Source organism: Schistocerca nitens, chromosome 12 (genome assembly GCF_023898315.1).
Source record: "Schistocerca nitens isolate TAMUIC-IGC-003100 chromosome 12, iqSchNite1.1, whole genome shotgun sequence".
Lineage (NCBI taxonomy): Eukaryota > Metazoa > Arthropoda > Insecta > Orthoptera > Acrididae > Schistocerca > Schistocerca nitens.
In genome coordinates this window covers 32,909,121-32,926,515 of record NC_064625.1, presented here as the reverse complement: position 1 = coordinate 32,926,515, position 17,395 = coordinate 32,909,121, and the positions used below count along the sequence as shown (strand labels likewise).

The following is a 17,395-nucleotide window of genomic DNA, read 5'->3' as shown; positions in this document are numbered from 1 at the left end:
AACTAACTCCGTCAGGAGCTACTTCGCCGCTGTGCTGTTGGTGTAGTGAATAGCGTCTTGGTTATCACGCAGGACGTTGGGTGTTCGATTATGGGATGAGGCTTGCTTGTTAAACGTAGTCTACATGGTACGGCATCAGGCGTCTTAATCGTCATATAGAGATTGCAGTAGATCTTCTACAAAACATTTACAGTTATGTATTACATACGCAGAAATGGAAGAACAATCGTTTCCACTGGTCAGTTTTTAAAGAAGCCTTTTGCATGTTGTGGATGCGAATTGTTTCGCGCCGAGCCATCTACTAGATCCCAAACCTGTTTTCTGTGTACCCTTCCTCAATGATTCCATCTAAATGATTTGCGAAGCACATTGCTAGCCCTGCTGACTTGGCAAGAATAATAGTTGGTATTAATCGATGGGACCATTAGAGGAGGGTACACACAAAAGAAGTTTGGAATCTAGTAGATGCAGTGGTGCGAAACAATTCGCGTCCACGATGTGTAAAAGGCTCCTTTAAGAAATGACCAATCGAAACGATTCTATTTCCATTTCTGTGTTCATAATACGTAACTGCAAATATTTTGTAGAAGATCCACTGCAGTCGCTTATGAGGATTAAGACAACAGATACTGTATCACACAGACTACTTTTAGCAAACAAAAACAAATAAGCCTCGACCCAGAATTGAAGCTTCGATGTCCTGCATGCTAACCCAAACAGTTATCCACTGTGCCAACTGCACGGCGCTACTGCAATCTCTGGACAGTAGTTACTGTACACGTGATTACAATGTTGCTAGGTTGCCAATCTTTTAGATCCAGCCGCACGCAGTGGCCATACGGTTTGAGGCGCTGTGTCACTGATTGCGCAGCCCCACCACCGGAGGTTCGAGTCCTCATTCGGGCATGGGTGTGTGTCCTGTTCTTAGCGTAAGTCAGTTTAGGTTATTTTAACTAGTGCATTAATCTAGGAACTGATGACCTCAACAGTTTGATCCCTTAGGAATTCACACACATTTGAACTTTTTTTAGGTCCATTTACTGCCCGAAATGTGTGCAGAACAAAATTTTGTAAGAGACATTTTTATATAGCTAGTACGTGAGGAATCGCACTGCAAAGTCCAAGTGTGCGAATGTTTCTTCATCCTGTGTTATACTACCTCCACAGATAGAAATTTAATGATGTAATAGAAAACTATGTCTTGCACGCTGGAAGGTCAGCATCTTTAAATTTGTGTTTTCTATTTGTCCTGGTTCATAAATGCTGTCTTGTTAGTTTGACAGATTGACATTTACAAAGGTATTACACTGAACAAAGAATAATGCTAAACATGGAACAAATGGAATAATGATTTCAATGATTTCAAATAGTGTATGCTGTGGCGCGCCTATTGCAGAGCACCAACGGCAAAATGTTTGCTCGCCACCGAATTCAAATGCCCGCAGCTCCACTCGAACCACACCAAGGCCAAGTCAGCGAATCACAGCTAGCATCGGTGTGCGCCAAATGGGACTATGTTCTGCTTCCGCGACACAGCCAAGCAACCAATCAAAAAGAGGTAGTACACCTCACATGGAGGATTTAACCCTCCAGGCAGCAGAGGGCACTGACATCACAAGCCCGGAACTGATGAACTTCACCACTGCTATTGACACTGTCACCGTCTGGTCTGCCATCTACTGCTGCTCTTCAACTAAGATGATGTGCCCCCAGGAATCAGACTCTGTCAGCTCAGCAGGGCTGGACTTTGTCATTGTTTTCGTGATTGTAGCTATGGTGCCTTTAACATTAATTGCGACGGTTGACGTTTGGCTCACCAGAGGGAGAACATGACGCCATTGCTCAGGGAACACCAATAGCGTGCTGACTTTCCCTACCACGCTGTCAATGGCTCATCTGGTAAAGCGCTCCTGTTGCCAGAACTGACAACAAGAATAAACAGTTATCATGTGGCGGCACGCATTAGATGCGTCAAATGCCGTCAGCTCTCGTTATAAAGTCGAATTTGTGGCGCTGAAATGTTCTGTGGTCGTCAGGTACTGTGAAGAAGTGTTTTGTGTTTGCATTGCATTAATAACAGCGCACTACATCTGAATAAGAGATTTACAATAAAAGGTCGTCCTGGATCACCTTTCACTGGCTGGGAATATAACGTTGTGCTGCAAAACATTCCTCGAAAATCGACAGTAATAATGGACAAAACACCATACCAATCTGTTCTATTTCATAAATCTCCAACAATGCAGTGGAGGAAAGCGGATATTTTGCTCTGGGTACGAAGAAATGTTCCATGAGATAAAGTTGAACCTAGCAATTTATAAGGCGAAGTTAATGGGAGGTTTACTATCTTTGGCCCGAAAAAAGCATATTCTTTGAGAATTTTTTTCTCGAGATGTGTTATAGATATCAATGTGAATTTTGGTCAAAATGTTTATTGACATTTCCTGTACAAACTTGAATTTTTTTCGATCAGATGTGTCGAAGAGCAAAGGCGGAATTGCCGTCGGAACGAAACAAAATTTCGATGTAGACCTGCACGCGTGGTATATCACATGTCAGCCGGCTCATCTGAAATCAAAACTGAGTTGACGTTAGCGAAGTATATAAGACTCTTTAGGAGTTTTACCTCGCTTAAGTTATTTGGACCATAGGAAACAAAATGGCGGCCATTCGACAAAAAGTGATTTTTCATCGATCTTTCGACTTCGTCGGCCAAGTAAAAATATTTATAGTTGATGGATCGGAATAAAAGTGGTACAACTCCTAGATAATTTAGTTAGCTTTGTCGGAAACAAAGAATCATGTGGATCGGTTCAGTAGATTTGCAGACACCATACCGCGCGATAAGAAAAAAGTCATTTCGAGAAAAACGCGTTTGAAGTTTTGACTACATATAAATGCAGTATTATGCAACTTACGTTCAATATGCTTTTCCGTGTCCATAAACTAGTACTTCCTCTTCCTCATAGAGGGCGTTCTACGCGATGTGGGCCATCCTGTGCTGCTCCATAGCCGCTCGTACGGCCGGTGAGAAGCGGTTTTCGGCCGCTCGAATGCGGTGGTAGTCCGAATGCTTGGCGAACTGCGTCGAATAGAGTCCCAGGGTGACGTCCATCGTCGTCATGGTATTCAGAATTGCTGAATACCCTTCGTTGAAGCTGCTCACTGACAGGAAAGTCGCAATCTCCACAGTCTTCGTACCAAAATGCAAATGCTTGGAGGCTAACTTCCAAACACACGCGTTCAAACTTTCATTTGAATTTTGTGTTTCCTCCCAAGCACCGGTAATATAGCTCGTCCTCCGAAAGAAAATAAACTGGTGCGTGAAAAAGGCCGATTTCAGACAGGTGCATTGTTTTGTTCAACCGCGAATAACAAACCTTTCCGTTCCGTATTCGGTAAAACCGTTTCAGGGGTGGAATCTAAACACTTTTATGGATCTAAAAATGCAATTTTAAAAAATCGATTTTTTGAACCAAAAGATAGTAAACCTCCCCTTAATGGAACTTGTAGTGCTGTATAAGCCAAAACTCCATGCTACCAGGTCGACGAACCGTAAGGGGTATAGTTGAATCAGGCCTCCTCCTTATCATGCTCATTTGATCCAACAGAGTACATGGGCCCAGGTGAAAAGTAATTTGGCAAAACGCAGCAAGAAGTTCACGCTCACTGAGATGGAAATGCTGATAAAACAAGCCACTGCAAATGTTACACGACAGGACTGGTATTAAGTTGTCAGCCATACCAAGCAGGTAGTTGAAGAGACATTGATTCATGAAGAAGGACTGTGTTGAGTTTTGAGGAATACGTAACTTATCTTGTTGCAATGTTAAAATCTGCTTCTTTTGTCAAAACACAGCAGAGTTTAGAAATATTCATCTCCCAAACTTTCTAAAGTCAGGTCGATACTTTATGAACAGCCCATTCTCAGTGTAAAAATAAACGTGGAACTTCTTCACCTATACTATTGCGAAACCCACAGCGATTCTCGTTTCACCAGCTATCGACTATTTCATTGAAAAATCTGTAGTCTTTTGAATCTCGCGGTAGACATGGAAGTTTCGCATATTAATCATATGGCAAAACACTCTCGTCTTTGTGCGCCGTCATTCGCCAAATCTTGTTTCGATATTTCAAGCCATTTATGAGATACGAGGAATTTATGAATATTTCATTCTTGTTTTTTGACCGCTCACGAGTTCATGACCGAGCGCTTTACATACATTCCATTTCCTCGATATTGGAAGCAGATAGCGATCCTTCCAAGTTTAAAGAATAATTCTATATACTGTCTGTACGTGATATGCAGCAACATACAACATTACACGCACAAAACACAAATTCATAGCGACACCTATTTTTCCCTGCAGACTACAGATTTCTTGCAATAGTTTACCTATTCCAGAATGAGATTTTCACTCTGCAGCGAGTTCGAGTCTCGGTCGGGCACACAGTTTTAATCTGCCAGGAAGTTTCAGTTTACCTATTATCGAAATATCGCAATAACTACACTCATGCTCATAAATTAAGGATAATTGCAGAATGTGGTGCCACACAACGTGGCACTACACGAATCTGGCGCTAATAGCACAGGCACATAGAGAACACACACGACACAGATCCGTAAGGCCACGGTATTGGTGATAAGTTGAGAAAACCGTCCCGAAACACATGTGCTACAATACGCCACTGTTTCTTGCGCATGTACCCCGACATGAATATGGGATATGATCACCATGCAGACGTACACAGGCCGCACAACGGGTTGGCATACTCTGGATGAGGTGGTGGAGCAGCTGCTGGGGTATAACCTCCCATTCTTGCACCAGTGCCTTTCTGAGCTCCTGAAGTGTCCTAGGGGTTTGAAGACGTGAAACGATACGTCAACTGCGAACATTCCAGACGTGCTCGATGGGGTTTAGGTCTGGAGAATAGGCAGGCCACTCCATTCGCTTGATATCTTCTGTTTCAAGGTACTCCTCCACGATGGCAGCTCGTGGCACCGTGCGTTATCATCCATCAGGAGGAAGGTGGGACCCACTGCACCCCTGAAAAGGCGGACATAATGGTGCAAAATGACGTCCCGATACAACTGCCCTGTTACAGTTCCTCTGTCAAAAACATGCTGGTGTGTACGTGCACCAATAATAATCCCACCCCACACCATCAAACCACGACCTCCATACAGGTCCCATTCAAGGACACTAAGAGGTTGGTATCTGGTTCGTGGTTCACATCAGATGAAAACCCGGTGAGAATCACTGTTCAGGCTATACCTGGACTTGCCCGTGAACATAACCTGGGACCACTTTTCCAATGACCATGAACTGTATTCTTGACACCAGGCTTTACGGGCTCTCATGTGACCAGGGATCAGTGGAATACACCTTGCAGGTCTCCGGGCGAATAAACCATGTCTGTTCAGTCGTCTGTAGACTGTGTGTCTGGAGACAACTGTTACAGTGGCTGCGCTAAGGTCCCTAGCAAGGCTACCTGCAGTACTCCGTGGCCGTCTGCGGGCACTGTTTGTGAGATATCAGTCGTCTTGTGGTGTTGTACATTTGAAATCATATTTTGTGGCACACGGAGGGCCCGAGGTACAACCTGCTGTGTTTGACTAGCCTCCAGTCGCCCTAGTATTCTGCCCCTCATAACGTCATCAATATATGTTCATTGAGCCATTTTCAACACACAGTCACCATTAACACGTCACACTTACTCGCTGCACTGGACTCTGACATGCACCAACACACCTCTGCATATGTGGACTGCTGCCAGCGCCACCGTGCGACGACCGCAGGTCAAATGCACTGCATGGTCATACCCTGAGGTGATTTAAACTCACAAACCGCCCACCAGAGCGTTGTTTCACCATGTATCAGCAGTATCCTTAATTTATGAGCATGAGTGTACTACCATCAACGAAATGATAGGCAGTTCATAATGAAGCTAACGAATGATGTGCGAGAATCAGAGTTTATTAACGAGAACTTTCTTTAAAATCGTTTGAGAAAGGTCGCAGTTCGCCCGACTTGGCCTGACTATCCATTATACTGTGCTCACCTACTGATGTGCCCAGCCCACGCTGGCAACAGCGCTTCCCTCCACTCGCTCCGTACTCAACTGTCAGAAGTCGCAACTTATTTTAAACGCACTATGGGTACACTATCTTTTCCATTACTCGTGCTCAGCACTGACAGCATTCACGACGACTGTGTTCCACAGTAGCCTGTTAGAACTTTAACTTTTGTTATACCAGTTGTATCACAAGGGACTTGATTATTTGTCTTCCAGTTAGTGGCGTTTTGTAAGACTGTGTTGTTTACTATAGTGTTCAAGAATGGCTTTTCTTGACACTGTAAATTTTCTGAAGAGTATTTAATTCTATGGTGATAATTGCTTAGTATTCGAAGACACTTCAAGAGGCATTTGTTGCGACCCTGTTACTATTTGCTAAAGGCTCAGACTGTGGGCACTATAAACGCTTTCTGATTGTGTCATAACAGAATGTGACTAAACTTATCAACGAATTTTTTGTTATGAAGATCTGTTTACTCATTAAGAAGTGTATCAGGTTGACTATCTAATTTCTTCTATGATATTCATTTGCTTCCCTTTCTTAGGGTAGTGTAAAATTTGGAGCTTGTCGTTAACTTTTTGGATGTATCTTCGTTGTTTAGGAGATGTGCAACAGCACTTGTATTGTTATCGTTAGATTTTACGTGCTCTTTAAAATGTATCTGCAAGTTTCTACCAGTTTGCCCAACGCATACAATCATTATACCCAATTTTGTAGGTCGCTGACTTATTACATGGAGCTGTTACAGAGATGAAGATAAATATTATTTCCGCTCTTTTTATTGTTCACGAAAACCACACACTGCATGTTGTACCACCATACAGCGAGACCTTCAGAGATGGTGGTCCAGATTGCTGTACCCACCGGTACCTCTAATACCCAGTAACACGTCGTCTTGCATTGATGCATGCCTGCAGTCGTCGTGGCATACTATCCACAAGTTCATCAAGGCACTGTTGGTCCAAATTATCCCACTCCTCAACGGCGATTCGGCGGAGATGCCTCAGAGTGTTTGGTGGATCACGTCGTCCATAAACAGCCCTTTTCAATCTATCCCAAGCATGTTTGACAGGGTTCCTGACTGGAGAACATGCTGGCCACTCTAGTTGAGCAAGTCGTTATCCTGAAGGAAGTCATTCACAAGATGTGCACGATGGGAGCGCGAATTGTCGTCCACGAAGACGAATGCCTCGCCAATATGCTGCTGATATGGTTGCACTATCGGTCGGAGGATGGCATTCACATATCATACAGCCATTATGGCGCCTTCCATGACCACCAGCGGCGTACGTCGGCCCCACATAACGCCACCCTAATACATCAGGGAACATCCACCTTGCTGCACTCGCTGGACAGTGTGTCTAAGGCGTTCAGCCTGATAAGGTTGCCTCCAAACACGTCTCCGACGATTGTCTGGTTCAAGGAATATGCGACACTCGTCATTGAAGAGAACGTAATGCCAATCCTGAGCGGTCCATTCGGCACGCTGTTGGGCACATCTGTAATTCGTTGCATGGTGTCGTTGTTGCAAAGATTGATCTCCCCATGGACGTCGGGAGTGAAGTTGCACATCATGCAGCCTATTGCGCACAGTTTGAGTCATAACACTTCGTTCTGTGGCTGCATGAAAAGCATAATTCAACATGGTGGCGTTGCTGACAGGGTTCCTCTGAGCCTAACCCACTGCAGCAGTAGCCCTTGGGCGGCCTGATCGAGGCATGTCATCGACAGTTCCTGTCTTTCTGTATCTCGTCCATGTCCGAACTACATCGCTATGGTTCACTCTGAGACGCCTGCAACTTCACTTGTTTAGAGCCTTTCCTGGCACAAAATGACAATGTGGAAGCGATCGAACAGCGGTATGAGTATCTAGGCATGGTTGAACTACAGACAACACGAGCTGTTTACCTACTTCCTCGTGGAATGACTGGAACTGATTGGCTGTCAGATCCCCTCCATCTAATAGGCGCTGCTCATGCCAGGTTGTTTACAATTTTGTGCGGGTTTACTGACATCTCTGGTCGAAGGGACTGTGTTATGATACAATACCCACAGTCAAGGCCGGCCGGAGTGGCCGAGCGGTTCTAGGCGCTACAGTCTGGAACCGCGTGACCGCTACGGTCGCAGGTTCGAATCCTGCCTCGGGCATGGATGTGTGTGATGTCCTTAGGTTAGTTAGGTTTAAATAGTTCTAAGTTCTAGGGGACTGATGACCATAGCAGTTAAGTCCCATAGTGCTCAGAGCCATTTGAACCATTTTTGAACCCACAGTCAACGTCTACCGTCAGGAGTTCTGGGAATCGGGTGTGATGCAATCCTTTTTCTGATATGTGTATATATACACTGTAATGAGCCAAAATATCATGACCATATGTTTAATAACTTTTTTGTCGGTCTTTGGAACGAAATGCATCACTGATTCTGCATATCAGGGATCTGATGTTTTGATGGTAGGTTTGTGGAGGTATGCGGCATTAGATGTCTATGCACAGGTTATGTAATAGGCGTAAATAACGGGCTGCTGATTTGCTACGCGGTGATGGCGCTCGATAGCGACCCACATAGCTTCCATGAGAGTTACGTCAGGCTAATTTGGTCTCTGAGACATCGTCAGTTCACTACAATGATCCTCAAACACTATAGCACGGTTTGGGCTCCGAAATATGGGCAATTATAATGCTGAAAGATGACATCGCCGTCGAGGAAGACTTCAAGTATGAAGGGATGCAGATGGTTCGCAACTGTCAGCGTGTCTTCGATTACTACCACAGGTCCCATGCATTCAATGTAGAATATCTCCCATAGCATAACGCTACTCTCACCAACCAGTATCTGTGGCGTGCTGCACGTTTTGAGCTGCCTTTCACCTCGATGATGCCGTTTGTAGAGACAACCATCGACCTAGTGAAGCAAGAATGTGATTCATGCGAAGAGCCGACACGTTTCCATTGATCGACGGTCGAATCCTGATGGTCCCGTGCCACTGCAATCATAATTGACAGTGTTGTTGGGTCAACATGTGAAGACGTAGGGGTGGTCTGATGCGGAACTCCATGTTCGACAATGTGGTGGAACGGTGCGCTCCAAAACACTTGTGCATCCACCAGCATCGCGCTGTTTCGGAGAGATGCCACAGATCACCATATATCCTACTTTACAGGGTAGTTAAGCCGCTGAACCCCACGTTCTGTGAAGAGTCGTGGACGTCCAACCATTTAGCGCCTAGTGCTGGTTCCACTGTCCTTCTACCTCTTTCCGTAGATGCTCGTGACAGTTGCACGTAACATTCGAACAGCTTTGCCATTTTCAGATACTCCTTCACAGGTTCTGAGTAACAATAATCTGGTCTTTGTCAGAGTAGTTATCTCAATGTATTTTCCCATTTGCACCCCATATATTCGCTAGGGCGATCCCCCTCTGTGTCTTCTCCACTAATGTACTGCCTGCAACATGCCTGCAATGTCACCATACACCATCGTACATCAGGGTGGGTAGTGGTCATAATATTTTGGCTTACACATACACACACACACCCGTATATATATATATAATGAGAAAGAAAGTTGCTACTGACCATATAGCAGTGTTTCTGTCGCAGATAGGCACAACAAAAAGACTCCACAATAAAAGATTTCGGCGATTAAGGCCTTCGTCAACAATAGAAACACACACACACACACACACACACACACACGCACACATACAAATTCAACTCACACACACGACTGCAGTTTCAGGCAACTGGAACCACACTTGAGCGTGCCTGCAGTTCTGTGTGTGAGTTGCGTGTGTTTTTATGTGTGTGTGTGTGTGTGTGTGTGTGTGTTTCAGTTGCCTGAGACTGCAGTTGTGTGTGTGTGTGTGTCTATTGTTGACGAAGGTCTTAATGGCCGAAAGTCTTAATTGTGAGAGTCTTTTTGTTGTGCTTATCTGTGACTCAGCATCTCCGCTATATGGTGAGTAGCAACTTTCATTCTCATTGTTACATTCCATCCTGGATTTTCCATTGTTATGGACAAATAGTATGCCTCCATCTGCTTGCAGATGGAGACATACTATTTGTCCATAGACTTCAAGTTAACAGTTTACGAGCAGGGAAGTGCCAGTAAGCTGTATCGACAGTACTTACGCCTTGTCATCGACCTTGAGTATCCAGTCGAAGTGCCATTCAGTCTTGTTGACGACGAACTCGAAGGCTGTTCTCATCTGCGACCATGGAGTCTTCGAGGTGTCCATCACTACTGTCGGGACAACAGGATCTAAAACACAACAGCGGAGCACGTCTCTATCAGCACAGGGTCTTTATCTCACATGGATTGTGTGTAAAAAGGAATGGTCAGTGTTCAGAATGTGATTCAAACAGTAATTAGAAGCAAAAGGGTTCCAGATGCATAAAATGTAAACTTTCACGGTAGGAAATGTCACAATTAATAAAATATTTCAGGCTAGTATGCCGTGGATGATCGGATTTCACTTTTAAATCCAATCTTCAAAGCGTTCAGGAATCGTCACCTTAGTGTGCGCAATTAATGAGTGGATGGGCAAATATCTATTAGGAACATTACATATGTAGATTGTGGACAGTTGGGAATGTGGGTCTCACGGGAAGCGTGCAAGGGATAAGTCCCTGCAGCCGCGCTATTCATTTGTGTCCTCAGTGGCTCTGATGGCTAGAGCGTCTGCCATGTAAGCAGGAGACCCCGGGTTCGAGTCCCGGTCGGGACACACATTTTCAGCTCTCCGAAGCAGGGTATATCAACAACACCTGTCGGCAGCTGAGGGTTTCAATTAATTATCATTTATTCTAAAGAAGCTGCAAGGTCATCAATGGTATCTGTTCTTTCGAGAACAGTTACTATCTTCATATATACTTTCTTAGACCCTTACGCCTGTGTGCAATCAGACATTAGCTAGTTCCCCCCCCCCCCCCCCCCCCTGCCACTTGTTGCCTCCTCTCCCCCACATTATCACTAACTTTTGCAACTAACTAAACTGTAGAGTCAAAGACTTTTCTTGGCACATTTTTATTTTTAAAATGACGAAAGATGAATGATATTTAGTTTGTGTGTGAGGGGGGGGGGGGAGGGGGAATAGAATGAATGGCGAAGGAACTGAAGGAGTTCGCGTTGAATCGCAATTGCTACCAGAACTCCTTCTCAGATAAGAAAGCTAACTATCCACAGCGAGGGTATGCACTTCTTGCAAAACATACTGCCCCTGCATTGCGTCTCTTTATTGCGGCACTTGCTAGACCTGCTCACTGCAACCCCATTTAAAGTCAGCAAATCGAAATGTGTGCACTACACTTACTGTTTGTGAATCACTTGATTGCTGGACTCCTTACTTCTGAACTGTCACAAATTAGACGACTTCGGGATGATAATGCTTTGTGTCTAACCAGTCTAATTATAGTAATACTAATAATAATAACACGATCACAATGCCACAAATATAGAATACATCACATACATTCAGCAACAGAAAGATTCACATTAAGCAGAAAGGAAGGAGGCAGGGGATTTATCGACATAAAAAAACCTACATTATGGACAGGTAGACAATTTAAGAAAATTCTTTATAGAACGAGCAGAAACTAGCAAAATACACAAAGCAAACACTCGTATAAATACATCGGCTACACCATTGCAATTTCATAACCACTTCTACAACCCTTTAGATCACATAACATCAACAGATACGACGAAAGAAAATTGGAAAAAGAAAACACTACATGGCAAACACCCATATCATCTAACACAGCCACACATCGATCAAGACGCATCCAACACATGGCTAAGAAAAGGCAATATATATAGTGAGACGGAAGGATTCATGATTGCAATAAAGGATCAAACAATAAACACCAGATATTACAGCAAGCATGTCATTAAAGATCCCAATACCACAACAGATAAATGCAGACTTTGCAAACAACAAATAGAAACAGTAGATCACATCAGAAGCGGATGTACAATACTAGCAAATACAGAATACACCAGAAGGCATGTCAATGTAGCAAAAATAATACATCAACAACTTGCCATACAACATAAACTAATAAAACAACACGTTCCCACATACAAGTATGCACCACAAAATGTACTGGAGAATGATGAATACAAATTATACTGGAACAGAACCATTATAACAGATAAAACAACACCACATAACAAACCTGACATCATACTCACCAATAAAAAGAAGAGATTAACACAACTAATCGAAATATCCATACCCAATACAACAAATACACAGAAGAAAACAGGAGAAAAAAATTGAATAATACATCCAACTGGCTGAGGAAGTCAAAGACATGTGGCATCAGGATAAAGTTGACATCATACCAATTATACTATCAACTGCAGGAGTCATACCACACAATATCCACCAGTACATCAATGCAATAGAGCTACATCCAAACGTATATATACAACTACAGAAATCTGTAATTATTGATACATGTTCAATTACCCGAAAGTTCCTAAATGCAATGTAACATATACCGTACAGTTAAAAGGAAGTCACGCTTGATCAAGGTCCGCGTCACTTTCCATTTTTAACCAGACATAACGTCTGAGAAAGGAAAGAAATAATAATAATAATGCATACAGCCTTATATAGTTACTGCTGTGTCGTGCTGTGAATTAATTCATTTACCTGTTTCGAAGAGAGTATTAAAGCAATTTCCGGACGATTGCAGGTATTATCTACAAACTGGAGAAGACATTTCTTGAAATATATAGAATCTGGTACGCATATGTCTCACTTTTATCATCAGCAACGCACGGGACGAAGCAAAAGACATGTGTGTAGTGAGTGGACTATGTTGTTGTTGTTGTTGTGGTCTTCAGTCCTGAGACTGGTTTGATGCAGCTCTCCATGCTACTCTATCATGTGCAAGCTTCTTCATCTCCCAGTACCGACTGCAACCTACATCCTTCTGAATCTGCTTAGTGTATTCATCTCTTGGTCTCCCTCTACGATTTTTACCCTCCACGCTGCCCTCCAATGCTAAATTTGTGATCCCTTGATGCCTCAAAACATGTCCTACCAACCGATCCCTTCTTCTAGTCAAGTTGTGCCACAAACTTCTCTTCTCCCCAATCCTATTCAATACCTCCTCATTAGTTACGTGATCAACCCACCTTATCTTCAGCATTATTCTGTAGCACCACGTTTCGAAAGCTTCTATTCTCTTCTTGTCCAAACTAGTTATCGTCCATGTTTCACTTCCATACATGGCTACACTCCATACAAATACTTTCAGAAACGACTTCCTGACACTTAAATCTATACTCGATGTTAACAAATTTCTCTTCTTCAGAAACGCTTTCCTTGCCATTGCCAGTCTACATTTTATATCCTCTCTACTTCGACCATCATCAGTTATTTTACTCCCTAAATAGCAAAACTCCTTTACTACTTTAAGTGTCTCATTTCCTAATCTAATTCCCTCAGCATCACCCGATTTAATTCGACTACATTCCATTATCCTCGTTTTGCTTTTGTTGATGTTCATCTTATATCCTCCTTTCAAGACACTGTCCATTCCGTTCAACTGCTCTTCCAAGTCCTTTGCTGTCTCTGACAGAATTACAATTACGATGACATTGTAATTCTGACATTGTAATTCTGTCAGAGACAGCAAAGGACTTGGAAGAGTGGACTATGTGAGGAACCTGTAACCGCCACCGCATTAACGCTACTAACTGAGAAAAATCAGTATTAGAGTGCTACAAAATTATGATAATAGTAATGATCTCTAGACGAGGCTTTATGAATAACAGGTACGCACGCGGCCGGGAGCTGAGGAAGAGCAGGTGGTCGCAGCGTGCCCACCACGTGCCCCGCACAGCGTCGGCGCTCGAGTTGTGTGGTTGGAGCTGCCCCGACGAAATGTCTGCACTGGGTCCCCACTGGTCGGCCCGCGCAGCCACCATGCACAGTATGCGCACTCGCTGCTGCGCCCATTCAGACAGCGTGTAGTTGCACGGGCCTGCAAACAAACCAGAGTCACGAAAATATCCCTCTAATAATTCTGTTGAGGATGAGATCATTAGAGATAAATGAAATTACCAAATTTCAGAGACTCTTCTGGTCTCGTACAGATATGATTTTGTTGAAGCTTAGCCGCGCAGGATTAGCCGAGCGGCTGTCTGCCGCCGGCAGTGCTGCGAGGCGGTCACGCGCCAGAGCGCTGCGGGCGAGGCGCGCACGGTGTGTTTGTGTTTACTTCGGCCGCTGTAAGTGCCGTTTTCCTTCTAGACCACCATGGCGCACAACTATCGGAAGAAGACATTACGTTTCAACTTTTGTTCCGACTTCGCCCGACCCAAGGCCCTGGAGGTAGAACGATTTCTACGCGGTGAAGTTAAAATACCACCAACGGATCTACTTGGTATCCACTTGTCCATAGTTAGCAGTACCGTCTACGTCAAAATGATCAACGATGCGGCGTGCGACAAGGTGCTTCAAGAGGCAAAACGTGGACTGCGCTTCTGTCATTCCGACGGCAACGTCGGACCCGTTACCGTCGATCACGCAGGTCTCGGCACACGGACGATAAGGATCTTCGAACTGCCGTTCGAACTACCTGCAGACGTCGTCATCGAGGCGCTCCGTCCCTATGGCAACGTTCTGGAACATGTTGCCGAACGATGGGTCCAATTTCAGACCTATCCAGTTTTAAACGGTGTTAGACAGGTCCGCATCGAGTTGCAGAAACACGTGCCTTCCTATCTACGTATCGGAGGCTGCCGTGCCATTATAATGTACGACGGCCAACCTCGGACCTGTTCCGGTTGCGGGAAAGAAGGTCACCTACGGTCTGAATGCATTCAACGACGTGTCGCGCAGCTCCCGTTGTCGGAAGCGTCCGTCACACCCACGATGACCGCCCTACCGGTCACTTACGCAGCGGCTCTTGCCACGTCTACAGTTTCGTCCAGTCCGTCGCCCGGTCCTTCCGATCGGCACGTCCCACCGTCCCAGTCACCAACGGACGGTGCAGACGTCCCACCTGACAACCTTGCCGCCGAACAGGCTCCCGCACCGGACGCTGAGGAGACCAGTACATCTTCACAACACCTGTTTGACAATTTCATTGTACCCACCGACGCCTTCGAACCAGGTCGACGCTCCTCCTTGCCGTCGTCCGACACTGAGGAACACGTGCGCAAACAACGCTCGCCACGTAGGCGCAAACGCCGTCGCCGTTCACCCACGGGCTCTCAGAGCGTTGCCACCCGCGACGACGAAGACGACACCCAAGCAGCCGACATTTCCACGCAGAGGTCGGCGGACAACTTTCACGATGAACAAGACGTTCCGCAGGACGGGACCACTATGGAGGTCGCCACGCACGATGTAACGATCGGTGCGCCGGTTGAGACGCCTGTCTCCCCGCCGACAACTCCAGATCTCTCTCACCACGACGCAATTCCCATGGACATTGGACAGACCCACGGCACAGGAGCATGGGCCGACGACATTGAGGAAGGTACGCCCCCTCCTCCGGATGAGTTGCCTCCGCCGGACGAGGCTGCCTGTTAACATCAAAAGCGAGGCATTGCAGCTGATGGGACGGGACTTCCTGTCGGTGCCCTCCTCTTATTTCCCTTGGTGATGGTAGATGCGCGTCCACCACCACTGAAACAAACGTACCGGTTTGCCACACTGAACATCAACATGATCGGCACTGCACCCAAGCTGCAACTCCTATGTGACATGCTTCGGGCCTCTGACGTCGACGTCGCCCTTCTTCAGGAAGTACGCGTTGCCACACTACCACCAGTCTACGGCTACGACTCATACACGTCCACATGTGATCCATCAGGGCGTGGAGTGGCTTTCTACATACGCGAAGGAATCCCACTCACGGACACGACAATCCTTCCCTGTGGAAGAGGCATGGCTGTTACCATCTTCGACATGCGCGTCATCAATATCTACGCTCCGTCTGGCTCCACGAACCGTCGGCAGCGGTCCACTTTCTTCGGACATGACGTGGCGCCCCTGTTTTCTGGACGCTATGATCGCCTTATCATGGGAGGCGATTTCAACTGTGTCCTCCATCCGCAGGACCAAGTGCCTGGTTATTCGCCATGTCCGGCGCTGCTCACCTTAATCAACGATTTTCATCTAGTGGACGTTTGGGAGAAAATTCATGGCAATACCCCCGGTTTTACCCATTATACAGCACATTCTGCGAGCAGACTGGACCGGTTTTATGTCTCTGCTCACCTCGGCAATGAAGTCGCCCAAGCTGAACGATGGCCCCTTGCATTTTCGGACCATTGCGCCGTCATTTGCTCCCTGGCCCTGCCACCTCAGTCAGTGTGGCGCAGCAGAGGTTACTGGAAGCTTAATACCTCCCTCCTTAATGATCCACACTGCCGACAATGTATTGCCACTACATGGGCGTCTTGCGAAAGACGCCTTCCGCAGTACACATCCACGTTCCATTGGTGGCTCAAATGTGCCAAACCTGCGATCAGAAAGGCCTTCATACAATGTGGCAAGGAAGCAGCAGCATGGCGTCGAGACACCACAAATTTTCACTACGCCGTCCTCCGTGAGCTCGATGCGCTCCCTCCATCACCAGACACCCACAGGGAACGACAACGTACTAAAGCTCGTCTCCTCTCTCTTCAACGTGCACGACTGCATGGTGTCGTGGTGCGTTCCCGACGACAAGACCTCCTCCACGACGAAACCCCATCCACAATCCATGCCGCATCCGACCATAGTCGTCGACGTCGGCTTTTCGTCCCCACCATCACGACCTCCGATGGTGTTCACCACACAACACAGGCGGCAGTGCTGTCTGCCTTTGCTGAACATTATCGCCAATTTTATGATGATGAACCGATGGCGACGCCCATTCCTGATGATCTCCGTCCTTCCCCTGATCGGACCCTCACCGTAGCGGAGTCAACGTCCATGATGTCTGCAATCACCGCAGAAGAGGTGGTAGATGCGATCAACAAAGGGGCCAAGAACAAATCACCCGGACCAGATGGTCTCCCAGTGGAGTTTTACCGGGCGTTCACCACGTTAATGCTTCCTCGCTGGACGGAAATGATTCAGGAACTCTTTACTCCGTCCTTCCCAATTCCACCTGAATTCGTCACTGGCATTCTTCTACCTGTGCCTAAACCGAAGGGAGAGTCTCATGTCTCTGCCTATCGCCCCCTTACACTCTTGAATGCAGACTATAAAATCTATGCACGCCTCTTAGCAGCGCGCATACGCACCGTCTTACCTACGGTCCTTTCACCTGAGCAGACTGCACGTGGTTGTGGGGCCACCTTACAA

General features: G+C 45.9%; 1 protein-coding gene across 1 annotated transcript in view; it reads right to left on the bottom strand.

The window, feature by feature from the left end:
- Positions 1 to 17,395, bottom strand: part of LOC126214884 (glycoprotein-N-acetylgalactosamine 3-beta-galactosyltransferase 1-like) — a 54,787-nt gene that overhangs the window by 25,891 nt on the left and 11,501 nt on the right. The window contains exons 2-3 of the mRNA XM_049941529.1: positions 13,875 to 14,075; positions 10,209 to 10,338 (exon numbers count right to left, since the gene is read on the bottom strand). Coding sequence (XP_049797486.1) covers positions 10,209 to 10,338; positions 13,875 to 14,075 — 331 coding nt within the window. The remainder of the gene's footprint in view (positions 1 to 10,208; positions 10,339 to 13,874; positions 14,076 to 17,395) is intronic.